The 14793-nt window shown below is 40.1% G+C and overlaps 1 protein-coding gene across 1 annotated transcript in view; it reads right to left on the reverse strand.

Moving 5' to 3' along the window:
• TOX (thymocyte selection associated high mobility group box) overlaps positions 1 to 14793 on the reverse strand; it is a 317136-nt gene that overhangs the window by 57700 nt on the left and 244643 nt on the right. Inside the window, exon 4 of the mRNA XM_053559342.1 lies at positions 4977 to 5258. Within this exon, the coding sequence (XP_053415317.1) occupies positions 4977 to 5258 (282 nt within the window). The remainder of the gene's footprint in view (positions 1 to 4976; positions 5259 to 14793) is intronic.

Here is a 14793-nt window from a genome sequence, read left to right on the forward strand (position 1 = left end):
GCAACTAAAAAAAGTCCAGGAACTCTTGAGAAAGAACCAAATAAAACTAGCAATAAGAAAGTTTGAGATTAAAACCTCAATAGATTATTCTGAATTTCAGATTAGAGATAGCTGAAATGGAAGTTACGAATTAGAAAATTAATACTAATAAATTAATTACACTGTAATATAGAGGGTCAAGGAAGTAGAAAATTGGGGGGAAAAAGAGCCATGGAGGACAGGAAGAGCCAATCTAACATTCATCTTTTCAGAATGATAGGATGACAATAAAGCAAGAATAAAGTAAGGGCAATATGTGAAAAATATAGGGAATGAAAACTTCCCAGAACTGAGGAAAGACAGAAATGATTAAGTTCAGGATAAATGTCAGGAAACCCACAGACCTCACAATGAAGTTGCAAGACACCAAAGCCCAGAGGAGATCTCAAAACCGGCCGGAGAGCAGAGGCAGATTACTCCCAAAGTAAAGAAAGTGAGGTAGTGCAATTCTCAAAAGCAATAATGGAAACAAGGATTCAATGGAATCTGGGTAACTGTCAATCTAGAATTCTATGCCCAGCAAGAGTAGTTTTTAAGGTAAATGTGTATTCAACAAATCTCATTAAAGAACATTTTAAAGGCATAATGAAAGTGATGTTATGTGAAGGAAATGTACATATGAATAAATCTAAAAGGAAAAGAAGACTGCACAAATAATAAAAAGTGTTTCATAAAGCTTATTAAATTAGAATTCAATTGAATTATAATGAAAATGAACAACAACAGTAACACTGCCCAATTGGGAGGAAGGTGCATAGAGTTAAAATAATCCAAGAGAGAAGGTAAAGATATGGGTAATTTCAGACTGTGATTATGTAACAGGGACAGCTCCTGAAAGAAGAAAAAAAGTATAAAATTCCTAGTTTTAACATGGAAAATATTGGAATGAGAAAAATAAGTGCAACATTATAGAAGGTGTGGCTCAGCCCCCATAGTTCAGTGTTTACAGCACCGGCCACATACACTGAGGCTGGTGGGTTCAAACCCGGCCTGGGCCAGCTAAACAACAATGACAACTGCAACAAAAAAATAGCCGGGCATTGTGGCAGGCACTGTAGTCCCAGCTACTGGGGAGGCTGAGGCCAGAGGATCACTTGAGCCCAAGAGTTGGACGTTGCTGTGAGCTGTGACACCACAGCACCCTACTGAGGGCGACTCTGTCTCAAAAAAAAAAAAAAAAAATATATATATATATATATAGAAGATAAAAGAAAAATGAAAAAAAGAAACAGAAGATTTGTGGGATAAATAGAAATCGACATACATAGATGGAGAAATAAACCCAAATATCTTGGTATTTATATTAATGTAATTACAATAAAAGTTTCACATAAAAGTAAAAGATCCTCTAACTATATGCCATTTATAACAGACACACATAAAATGTAAGACAGCTTTCAACAGAAAAGCAGAAAGTAAAAGGATGGAAAAATATATACTGTGGTTCTTAGCCCATCATTTCTGTAAAGGGAAAACTGTGCCAAAAATACACTTGTAATGCCAGATACTTTAAGTGTCTTAAACTATCTCTTATAAATACTGGATCAGAGGCTTAGAACTACAAGCTGTCTAAGTTTATATTTCTTTGATGCTTTGCTGTATGTCTCATTTATGACTTAAGGCTGTCAACACATCTTTATAGCAATGAAAATCATGAGTAGTGTGTATTAAGGGGGGAATTTATTTTACCGAGGTATTTACTATTTCTGTCAAAACAGACTTATTTCACTTAATTGTTCAATTAGATAAACTGAAATCAATATGTAATTGTTTAATGAGAACACAAAGTGTGAAGAGGGAAGCTTTAAAAGCTGCTTTTTCTGATGTGGAACTAAATATTCCTTTTTAATTCACTTGTTAGAAATGATTTAAATGATTTTTTTGATTTAATGCTATTTCACATTTAACTGGAGCTGTTGCACGACAACATTCCAAATAAATCCTACTCACATATAAAGAAACAATTCCAGTTTAATTCTTCACTCTTATGAAGAAGGTTTGAGCATTTTTATCAGAGGAGTTTTTCTAGCCTTTTAATAAATATAAATGTAATAAATAAATAGGAGGATTCTGAATCGGAGAGAAGGTGAACACCAGTGGGTAGCGTTGGAATGAATGAAAGGGTGAATTTTCTTACGATGGAAAATACACTTAAACTAAACAGGACTTTGTGAATGTTTGTGCAGATGGAAAGTCATTTTAATGGATGCATTCTTGAGAAATCCATCCCTAAACTTTCACGAGCAGTAATTCAGGAATTTATTGCTATAGAATACAAATTCTAATTATACAGTGCTCACATAATTACTAATAAAGGACCATAAATTACCTGAGATGTGGCTATTGTAACTGGATCACTCACTGGCAAATTCTCATAGCAGCCTGGAAGCTTATAACACAGAAATTCATGCCTTAGCAAAATTATAAAATGTGTACTTAAGGGGTTAATAGCAAATGTGAGAACCTGTGAAATGTTAATTCTATACATTTCAGATTTCTACCTACTCTCCTACTATAAAGTTGAAGAGTGTGGAAAACACTGTTGTAATTAAGAATAATCCTGTATAAAATTTACTGTCAGAAGATGCTACTGATTTTGCATTTAATTTCCTGAAATGTCAGCAATGAACACTGATAAAGATATAATCCAGATGCACAAATGGATCTTTACTATGAGCACAAGATGAATTTTTTCCCCTTATCATATAGTGCATATCATCTGTTTGGAAAATTGACATTAATTATCCCTGCATAACCAAACACCTACATTACTGGCCACAAACGAATTCTTGGTGTTCACGTGTAAGCCCAGGTACTCAATGGCTGTTAGGGACCATCAGAATAATCCATATTTTCTAAAGAAAAGCATTTTGCCCCCTAAATGGTCAGTTAAAGGCCAGGCTTTCACTTGCCCAGTAAATTATTTATGTGGTATCAATTAGTCTCCTCTGGTTTCTTTACCTAACTCATGAGACACTGCCTCTCTAACAACAGGGAGAGATGGTGGCGTTGGAGGGATTGGCAGGGCAATGTTTGGCTGCTCAGCTGTTCTGAAGCATACCTGGGACTTGTTTTAATCAGGTCTGGAAAGTCAGCAGGCACAGAAATGATTGTTATGAGGTTTCTACCCCAGATCTTTACAGGGGAGGCACAGTATGCCACGCAGGACCACATGGGGAGGCACCCAGGTTGGCCAGATGGCAGAGGTGTGCAAGAGCAAGGCATGGCCAGAGCTTTTATTGGTGAGATTGGCATGCTTGGAATGGGCAGGTTGAATAACTGCAGTGGGTTCTGGGCTATAGGCAGTGATCTCCGTGTTTCCGATGCCTCAGGAGGTGAGATAGGGCAGGGGGAATACAGGCTTGGTACGGGCGAGTTTGACAAAGAAAACAGTTGGGGTGTGGCTCTGGATTGACTGATTTGTATGTAAAAGGGGGTCTAGCAGAGGCGTCCTTTACTACTTCTAGAAATTAGCTATCTCTGAAAGGAGTTGTCTCTCTAAGATCAAGTCCCCCATCCCCGAGGCCGGAATATTAAGAGAGTAAGAAAACATAGTTATTATTATAGCAGTCATGTCTTTGTCATCAGGCCAAAGAAATATATGAGTCACTATTTACCTGGACCTTCAAAAACCTAGTGGAGCTATTGGAAAGTTAAATATGTATATGTATGTACATATGTATTTAAACAAAGACCTCACAGCTTTGCCTTTGTATCACTAACATCTGGACAGTTTCATGTCTCAAAAAACAAAATTTTCACAAAGGTGGTAAGAAAACAAAGTGGCTGACCCAAGTGACTATTCATTAATAAGATATTTTTAAAGGAGGAAGGTATAGTACTAATGTAACAACAAGTGTTTTTCACAGTTACTGGGCACAAGAGTCCTCAGTAGGATAAATTTGGAAGATGCTTGACAATAATAATTAAGGCAGAAAAGACAGCGTCGGTGTGTTAAAGTGAGCATGTACTCAGTTTTGGTGCATTTTATTTATTAATTAATTTTTCTTTTTTTTGAGACAGTCTTTGTCATGCTTGGTAGAGTGCTGTGGTGTCACAGCTCACAGCAATCTCAAACTCTTGGGCTTACATGATCCTCTTGCCTCCCAAGTAGCTGGGTCTACAGGCTCCTGCCATAACACCTGGCAGCTATTTTTAGAGACCCGGTCTCACTCTTGCTCAGGACAGGCTCAAACTCCTGTCAGGCCATTCATCTGCCTTGGCCTCCCAGAATGTAAGGTTACAGGTATGAGCTGCTGCCCCTGGCTCAGTTTTGATGCATTTTAAAAAGTTGCCTCTAACACTTTAAGAAATTAACTATCTTTTGCAGCTAATTTTCCATTCTAAGGGCATTTAAGATTCATTTCCCAATGCAGATAACTTCAAAGAATGGCCCGGCTGGTGACTGATGGACAACCATATTGTCCTGGGATTATCAAAATGTATGCAGCGAAACACCCCAGGCTTCTCCTTCAGGAAGGGAGTCATCTCATATCCAGGCACTTACCGTCTTCAACCTCAACACGCAATGGTTAGGTCAGGTGATCATAAAAGTTTCTTCTAACCACAACCTTACACACACAGGGCCTTCATGTTACCCCCAGGAGACTTCTTTTTTAACATACAATGATTACACTGGCATAGATGTTTTGAATGAGTGGTGAATTAGGCTTCATCTGGATGCTGAGTGCTTTACCTTACAGATTCTAATTTTGGGGGTGCAACTTTTATGTTTCATGCATCTGTATTTAAGGGTTCAGTAGGAACTTGAAGCACATCTGGACATGCAGGTGGTTCAGTCTGTCCGTCTGTAACCTGGTGCTTCACTAACAAAGTGTATGTTTCCCACTGACGTTTCTCATTTGGATGATACAAGTCAAGGAAGGTGCTAAAGAACATTTTCCCACAGGTCCTACAAATGAATAACCTATTCATACCTTGGAGGTCTCATCGCCTTCATCTTCATGCACTGAACTGGACGGTGAGGGAGTTGCAGACTTGCTTCCGGGTGGAGATGGCGAGTTGTGGGGAACGTTGCTTCCTCCCATGTTCAAACCAAGCTGAGCACTTAGCTGTGACTGGTTGATGGTGGTCAGCTGGCCATGGGGCATCATTCCCGGCTGCGGCCTGAGGTCTGCAGGCTGACCCCTGGGCCTCATGGCTGCCATCTGAGGGTGGGAGCTGTACTGAGCTCCTTCTGGATTCCGTATATCTGGCATCTGCAACGAACAAATGAAGGAATGAGAACAAAGTCTCACTATGTTGCCCTTGGTAGAGTGCTGTGGTGTCACAGCTCATAGCAACCTCCAACTCTTGGGATTAAGCGATTCTCTTGCCTCAGCCTGCCAAGTAGCTGGGACTACAGGAGCCCGCCACAATGCCCAGCTATTTTTAATTTTGTTGAAGTTGTCACTGTTATTTAGCAGGCTGGGGCTAGGTTCGAACCTGCCAGCCTTGGTGTATGTGGCCGGCGCCCTAACCTGTGAGCTACGGGCGCCGAGCCAACACAAATACGTTTCTTGCCAAAAAAAAAAAAAAAAAAAAATGTTTTTAATTCTTTAGACCATAGGATGTCATGCCGAGACATACACACATTTATTTTCTCTGACAGTATATGTCACCCGAAAGAATACCAAAGAATAAAAGTTGAGAATTCATTTAACATCACATTTCATTACTCAAGCTCTGATTAATTATATTTACAGTCTTCTGTACTAATGAAATGTAGACATGTATCGTTAATATATAATCATAACATTTATATAATGTTAAGTTTCAAAATGCTGATGCTCATTAGAGTGTCTATCAAAATTACGTAATTATTAGTGATTACAGTATTTACAGCAATTCATTAAACCCTTTTTATTTTATCTTGATCATTTAAGAAAGGTTTTGGGAGTTAATGAATATACTCTTGTTTTCAGTTTAAATCTCTATAAAGTAGTACTAGCCAGTTGGTCTCCTAACGACCAAACTCAAAACACTTATAGGCTGGCATTCACCATTTGATTAATTGACTATTGAAATGACTCGACTACACTGTCAGATTTGAAAGTAAAGCTCTAAAGTTGCAAGGTCATCATATTAATCCATTATGCTATCTGGGTCACTGTTTTTTTAGCCTTAATGAGACTCGCTCTTGTAATTCAAGCAATGAATTTTGTCTCTGTAAGGATTAGAATTAAAAGCATTGGAGGATGAAGCTCTTAATGTTTCTAGAGGTCAAATGTGCCATATAAAAGGAAAATGGTAGATTTCATTTAACATTTCTCTGGCATTTTCAAACTTAAAGTAATGGGGAATATTTTGAAATCTTATAGAAGCAGCTCAGTTTTTCCACTCTGTGAGGGACTGGAGTATTCAGACCGGTAGAAGGTGCATTAAAAAAAAAAAAAAAAAGAGAGAGAGAGAGAAAGAAAACTAGAAGAGAAAAGATATATGGCTAAACTCACATGCTGGAACTGTAAAATCAAATTAATAATGTTTTCTTACTCTTTCATTTTAAAGAGAATCCCACATAGTTTCAGACGTTTAGAAATTTTACCTGTCAGCAAATGTTACTGAGACTACTGTCACGGGGAAGACCAATTAAGTTAACTAGCCATAGTTTTTGTTTTTTTCTTATCCTAGTAGAATCATTTTCTCTCTAGCTATTTTTACCAATCTGGTTGGATCCATCTAAAACTGAAATTGAAGCTGTGGCTGTGCAGGGCCCCCGTGTGCCTGTGTTCTCTGCCATGGTGTACTGCTCTGCCTGAGTTCTCCTAGGAGTCATTTTCACCCCTTTAGATCTTTCTCAACTCTCATCCCTGCTCTGTCTCCAGACTCTGTTTCGGGTGTCCTAGACTTCTGGCTCTTGTTGGTGAAGGCTTAGGCCGGCTCCATGATTTTGCACCTGCCATTTTCCTAGTCCAGCCTGACAATTTTTCCATAATCCAGACCGTATTCCTCCAGTCCTACAAAAGCAGCTCATGATTCTCTCTTCCACAGAGCCCCTTGGTAGGCAGTCCTTACTCTTCAGTGGTACTGGAGTATGGGAGAGCTGCAAAGCTGTCAGTGACTCAGGCACGCTCAGTGGAAGAGGAAATGGGGCGGGGGAGCCCAAGGTGTGAGCTTGTTGAATGTCAGTGGAATAAATTTATGAACAAATGTAAAAGAATAAATCAATGAGTAAAACCCAGAAAAGTTAAATGACTTGCCCCAAACCAAAGAGTTAGGGTTAAAATCTGCATCTTCCGATTCCAGTCTTTGCTACTTCCCACTGTAGTAAGCAGCTGATTCGTCGTTTTATATATCCCATAAAGAGGGTTATAGTGAATTAAAGATAATTATAAATACCTTTTCAAATGTTGTTTACTCAAATCAACAACTGTTTTATTTAGGCCATTCATATTACCCTTTCTACAATCTGTTCTTCTCCGGGAAATAATTCTAGCTTTCATAGAGCTCCTGAAAATCATGCCTTTGGCAGAAGATACCATAAAAATCAGGACCCACTTTAGAAAATACACAGAAGAGACATTATATGCAAATATATATTTTTTCAGATCTATGCTCAAATGACCTGAACTTATAATTTTTGTATACCCTTAGCATGTAAAGTAGCTCTCATTATGGGCACAGATTAGTGGATGCATGCCCACCCACAGAGGGGCACAACCTAATCCAGGGCAGCTTTCTTTCCCTGCCCTGAACCAGAGAAGGCACTCAAGTACGTTCACATTCAAACTTGTGTTTGCAGAATGCACTTCTGTAGCTGTATCTACCACAAAGTCACACTTCAACTAAATTATCTTTCCAAAAATATTTAACTAATTGGTACCTTTACTGCTTTCACATAAATCCCAGTTTACAAAGCATACAATTTTGAGACCATTTCTTCTCATCCTTTTAGAAATCTCCTCGTTTTAACATGGTATTTGAGGGGCGATTTCCAAATCGATTTTCATAGTTTCCAGATTTATGACAACTAAAAGCGTTCCAAATGCTTAATATGATCTCATTTTATTTGCAATTTTTTTTGAGACTTTAAAAATATGGAATGCTTCATGAATATGTGTCTTCCTTGCTGCCCAAGCAAGCACTATTTGCAATTCTTTTAATGGTTATCTCATGTTAATTTGAGTGGTAGGCAAATCTCTGAACACTATAATCCTCATTCCCACCCTAGTCCTGGAGCCAGAAGGAAGTGGACGTGGCTTTGGAGACGTGAGGATGGCAATGTACTCAAGTGGGCACCTCTTTTCTCAAAGTCTCATTGTTAGGTCAAAATACCATGTCCCGAATGGTGTAGGTCAGGCAGAGAGCTTTAACACCGAATCAAAGAACAATTTGCTTGCGTGGTGGGTACAAGCACAAACGAGAGCCTTTCTGTCCCTTTTTCCTTCAGATGCAGACTGTAACACCCGTGGTGACATTTCTAAACTAGGAGGAGTATTTCTATTTACCTTGATTCAGAAAAGGCAGTTCAGTATTAATCACTGCCTACTGCATAATACAGGGAAAATTAAACTGGATGGAGTTCAATTACTGAAAATAAGAATAATTAGTACCTCATGCAGGTAAGCAAATGTTTTGATTACTGGTTTCCTTCTAGAAAGACATTGATCAAATACAGCTCCTTCATGTCAAATACAAAACCTGAACCAGCAAAATATTATTTCCTGCTAATCCCCCATGTTCTAAATTGATTGTGAATAAGTCACATACGTCATTATTAATAACAACAGTTATTTTCTCTGATTCTGCTTGTCTCCTTCACTAACTTCTTTCTATAACTTCCCACCCCTAAACGATTCCCTAACATCCACGTTTTCTTCCACCCATCACCACAATTTTATTAATGGGGAATGTTGTGAATTAAAATGTCTGGTTCTGACCCAAATTCCAGGCCTAAATCGGCAACTACTTGCTAGACAGACATTACTACTTGAACATCACTCCTGCTAGAAAAGCAAAGTCTTCTTTCTCAAACCTGTTTTTTCGTATGTGACCAGTTTCTGTTGCTGACACCTGTACCCTGCTTGTCACCTCCACTCAAGAGGTCTCTTGTGAGTTCTGGTGAGTCCACTCCAGCATCAAGTCTTCCCATCTTCCCTGCATCCATTCCCACACGCTTTCATCTACGCCAGGGCTTTAATCCCCCTTCACTTCCAACAGCTGCATAACTAGAAACAATCTCCTTGTATCTACCCTGAAGGGTATTGCAAAATCAATCTGCACGAGCCACGGGCTCAAAAACTTGCCAGTGACATCTGGCCACAGAATGACATTCAAACTCTTCAGCATGACATTAAAGATACCACAAGAAAACCTTATTTCCGAGGACTGTCCTTCATACACTGTATTGTTCAGCTGACCCCAATTAATTGTTGTTTTTTTGGCCTATGTCTCTCTCGCTTTATCATCTCTGTCTGTGTTAGGATGCTCTCTCATCATTCAATAACCATTTTCTGAGCATTTTTAAAAAGAGAGATTTTGTAGTTTTCCCATTACTTTTACCTATGAAGACGCCTCTTTGAGGAAGCCGGGTAGAAATGGCTGCTTTGCACAAGCCTACTGAAGTTGAGAGAGATTAAATGATCCCAGACCTTTCTACCAACAAAGAATAAAATAAAAGTGAAAGGTACTTCTTTTACATATTTGTGCTTTTCCACAATTCCATGATGCTAGTAGCGTCCTCACACATCCAAACCCTAAATATAGTTTAACATCAAATTCAAAAATCAGCTCTTCCATCCAGCCACACGAATGTCCTGATTCTGAAATGCTAAAGCATTTTGCTTGTATTTTCTGTATGGGACCCCACTTTATAATTTCTGAGTCTAACATGTATGTGTCTTCTGTATAGTACTCTCTTGATTACTCTCCGAGACTAAGGCATTTTTCAATCCCTCATGAGATCTCTTTTAGTTAAATGGTATTCTAAGTATTTGAAAAATCTTTGCTGTGTCAGTATGCCACTAAAGAAATGAACTGTCAGTATAAATTGACTTTAACCATCTTGATGATTTTTTCTTTTTTTCTGTGAACTTCTTAGTCATAAGATGAAAAGATTGGATTAATGTCAGTTTCCCTTTGTAGCGGAAACTTCAAGCTGTACCCCCTGATACTCATTTCCTTTTCGTTCCAAGCAACCAAGTCTCCATATTGGGCTGTCTGATCACCAGCTGGTGAAAGGACGACATTTGCAGCTTCCCTTGCAGCTATATGTGGTCATGTGACCATGAAATGGAGTGGAAGCGTTGGGTGGCACTTCCAAGTCGTCTCCTTAAAGAGCAACTTACCTGCCTTTGTTCTTTCATATCTCCTGCTGGCAAAAATGTGGGGATGATGACAGGAGCTAGAGAAAATGCCTTGGACCAAAGCGCAGCCCCACCTTTATGGTGGAGACACAAATACGGAGTCAGAGGGTGTGATTATCCTGCAGCCTGGACAACCAGCTTCTTGGGCGGGACTCTTGAGTGTGAAAGAGAAGTAAAGGACTATCGTTGCACAGTTGCTCCATTTTGGGTTTTGAACATCATCTTAACTGATATACCCTAACAGATGATAAACTCTGTAAGGCAGGAAGATCATCTATTTTGTCCACCACTGTAGCTCTAATACCTAGGACAGATCTTGACGCACAGCAGGTATAGCAGGTAGTCAACACATATTTCTCAAGTTACACCAAACCAATGTTTAGACCAGGTACAATTAGGATTGATGCAGCCTTCACAGAGATAGTGTTACAAATCTTTGATCTTTTGGGAACATTATTTCCTAGATCCTAGGGCTCACATGTCTCTAAGGTAATTTCTAATGTGTGTATTTCTCGTTTTGTTTACTTTCAAGCCCGGTGAACTTCGTAATTCCTTGGCTAAAAGCCCTGCCCGTCATTGGCACTTGACTTTTGAGTGGCTCTTAATATTTATCACCTCATTTGGGAAACTCAGACCACTTGTAGATGGGTGCTGGATTTCACTTTACGGAAAACCTGATCTCTTTCCTTAGGTTGTACAGATTACCATTGAGGAACAATGTCAATTAAAATAATGGAGCAGGATGAGATGATGAAGAGGAGATTTTAATTTTTCCAATTGAAGGAAAGCAAAAGGGCCATAAAAACCAGTTAGGAAACCAAAGTAGGGTCATGTACGTCCCTAAGGCTAGGCCTGGTTGCCGATGGCCTGGTGTTCAGGCCACCCTCCCTTCCTCCCTGAGTGGTTCCCTGTAGCTTAACAGTGCCAGGTTGAAGACAGAGGTGGGAGGGGGAGCTTCAAGCTTAGTATTCAATACATATTTGTTTTTGCTCTAATTTCCTTGGATTTTCTTTGACAAGGAAAATGGAAAAAAAAAAAAACCATGTTGCTCATCTCAGGTTATTTTTTACAAATGAGTAAGATTCTGGTATAACTGTAGCCCTTGTCCTCATCCCCACATTTTGCCAGCAGGAAACATGAAGACTGAAAAAAAATCCTTGGCATACCATTAGCTATATTAGTGACTCAAGGGTGTTAAAACGGCCTACTAGGATGGCACCGGGATGACTACAGACCTGCCTTTCAGTGTTTAAAACTGTGTGTGTTTCACAATCCTTCCAGAGTCTGCCTTCTTTCTTGAGAGACCGGCACCCTTCCCTGTCCAACATGCCAGGCTCAAAAGCTATCATTATCTCTGCCTCTAGCAGACAATCTATATCAAAACAGTTGTACACATAAAACTCCACCGCCGAGGTGGCTGGCTCTGCTCTGATCCAGCTGTTTGAGTGCACAGCAGTTGGTACACAGAGCGCTGGAACAGGGGTAGCCCCCAGGCCTTATTTGCTAATGTTGCTCACCAGCTGCTGCTTTCTGTGGTCTTTGCAGGCGAGGCCTGGAAGCCTGCCAGCTGCAGCAGAACAGGAGAACGTGAGCAATCTCTGAAGTCCGTCCATTTTCAGCTGCCAGCACCTGACACCCTGCGGCGCAGTGCTTTCCCCAGGGCGGTGGGGAGACCCTACTGGCTTTGGGGGTGACAAGTGCTCACTCTCCGTCCCTTTTATACACACTATCAAACACATGCCGTTCCTAGCATCTGAAGAAAAACTTCTGAGCCTCACTCTTGGTGGTCTACGAAGGCTTGCATGATTAATTGGGATGGGAAAGTGAAGCAGTTCCATTTTTCTTAGGAATAAGGCACTCCAAGAGTCTACGAGAGGAATGTAAATGTTGATATTATTTAAGCCTCCAATGTGATTACATATTTTTGTCAAGGATTCAATTAATATGTAAATGTATACACCAGAATGATTGTGTGGGTAAATTTAATAATCAAATTTTATTTATTATTTTTCTAAATGCATTTCCAAGACAGAGCTTAATTATTTGCTGTCCAAATTAAATAAATCGTTTTTACGTGATCTTTCCTTGTGTGGTTTAGTTGTTATTTAGAAATGTGTACTTTAAATAAACTTTAACATTTTAGCTATTAGACTTCAGACATTGAACATTGGTAATTAACGTGGGGGGGGGAATTTGGAAAACAGATATGCTATTTTTTTTTTAAAAACTAAGAAAAATCATATGAAAGGTTGGACATTTTTATAAAAACTCATTTTTATCCTTGATATTTTAAGTCAGAATAACTTAATTTCAACTCCAAATTTCCAAAAACAAAATTGATTTTGAATTTAACATTTGGAATCTTCACTTTTCTTCTAATAGACCATAGAAACAAGGAGGGTTAAGATTTCTTTTCTTTTTTTTTTCTTTTGCAGTTTTTTGGCCAGGGCTGGGTTTGAACCCACCACATTTGGTATATGGGGCTGGCGTCCTACTCCTTGAGCCACAGGCTCCACCCAGGGTTAAAATTTCTTTACAGTGTTGTAAAATGAAATAATTTTAGTTTGAGTAAATAGTCGTACTGAAACTATTTAGCCCAGAAAAGCAAAAACTGCAGCACAGTTGACCAGATATCTGCTAACTGGACAGCCGCAACCATCATCATCATTGGGAAAGATTAAAATTGTCCCAAGAAAGAAACTGTCATGCCTGCGGGCTCTTCCACAGGGTCCTGCCTGCTGTGGTCTCTTCCATGAGTAGGACCTTGTTACTCAAAGGATCTGGTGTGTTAAGACAAAAACATCACTCAAGAGTTTTTGAAGCGATGCATGAAAATCACACTGGCTAAAACCCATTTCACCAGCATTTCTTAGTGTGTTTAGTCCTCTCCAGATGACCCGGATGGCATACGGGGAGGGGTGGCCCTGAGCCCCTCAACATCCCCAGTGCCCTTGCCTGGTCCTGGTGCACCACGGAACTCCACTTCGATTGCTGCCAAATCTAACGCCTCTAGAAAGAAGAATCTTCATGGCCTTACCATGTGCATTTGGATGAACAACCAAAGGAGAGATTTCACTTGATTTCTCTTCCTTCCTTTTTCTAAGAGACAGGTCATGTGCTTTAGTGGCAGGAGCCCTGCTCATCATTTCTAAGGAGTTGTCTTCCTTTTCATTTTTGGGGCTGTCATATTTCAGCTTTGTAAAAGGGATATGATCTGCCAACGACAAATGTTTACCGAATGCTACTTTGTGCCAGTGCCGTTGAGGATACCTGGTGGACCTCAGTGACCTAGCAGACCGCACCAGTCACTGCCCCGGTGCTGCTCACTGCCTGGGGAGAGCCAGACACAACCACGAAGCATGCTGAGTCTTACTTTTGAAGGACTGTCCCTTGTTCCTCCCCCAGAAGTATCTGTCTTGGTTCCCCCTCGCTGGGTTCCAGGATCCCAACAACTCCTGCCGTTTCTTCTGCCCTCCAAACCCTGAACGCGAGGCCACAGACACGGCGGCTCTGAGAGGCTGCAACAGAGGAGTCCTTGACAGACACTATGGCAAACAATGACAGTCACCACCGTCCTGGTTTAATTCTGTCACACTGAGCAATCAGCATGCACTTTGCCTGAAAGCAAAAGGTTTAAGGAGATGAAAGAGAAGTGGACTGACCTTAAATGCTTGTCTTAAGGTAGTGATGTGAGGTTAATTAAAATAAGGAATTACAAAGATTTTTTTGTAAAAACAAAATTCATTTTTTGTGGTTGTTGCTCATGCTGATTATCAATTGCTGAGTCGCGGTCCATAACCAGTTCTAGTCCACAGTGAGCCACTGACACAGCCATGGCCAAGTATTCTGGTAGCCAAACACTTGCATCTGTGGGGTCCTCCCTGGGATAAGCTGGGCAGCTCATAGGCACAGAGCACAAGGTTTCACTGCAAGAAAATCAACAGCCTAGATAAAGTCTGAATTTATAACCTGAGTTTTAATAGCTCCCGGATTCAGGGTAATCGGCTAACCAGTAGATACGAAGTTCAAAAAAATTTGTGATGTATGAAAAGGTATTCCTGCTCCCCGTCCAGCATTTGCTTCCATAAACTACGTGCATATAATCTGTCCTCTGGATCACAACTAGGGCCAGGAGGTTACAGAGTAGAGTGATGCACAGCTGGAAAGATGTGTTCTACTCAGATGGAGCCACCTCACTTCTGATTGCTTCATGGCAATGGCATTTGTCTCCTGCTGTGAATGTTAAACTATCAACGTCAATATTACCAGGCTTGACACACCACGTTTCAGTGAGCCCTTATAAGGGTTTCTTTGCCCAGCACCAATAAAGGAAACGTGCAAATTGGCAACAGGCAAAGTTTACTTTTAATCCACAGGGAGTATCTCTCATAATTCCAGATAATGACAGGACAGGAAGGCCTCTGTGTTGTCTGCAAGAGTTTTGGGGACC

This window comes from Nycticebus coucang, chromosome 13, assembly GCF_027406575.1.
Source record: "Nycticebus coucang isolate mNycCou1 chromosome 13, mNycCou1.pri, whole genome shotgun sequence".
In the NCBI taxonomy this organism is placed as follows: Eukaryota; Metazoa; Chordata; class Mammalia; order Primates; family Lorisidae; genus Nycticebus; species Nycticebus coucang.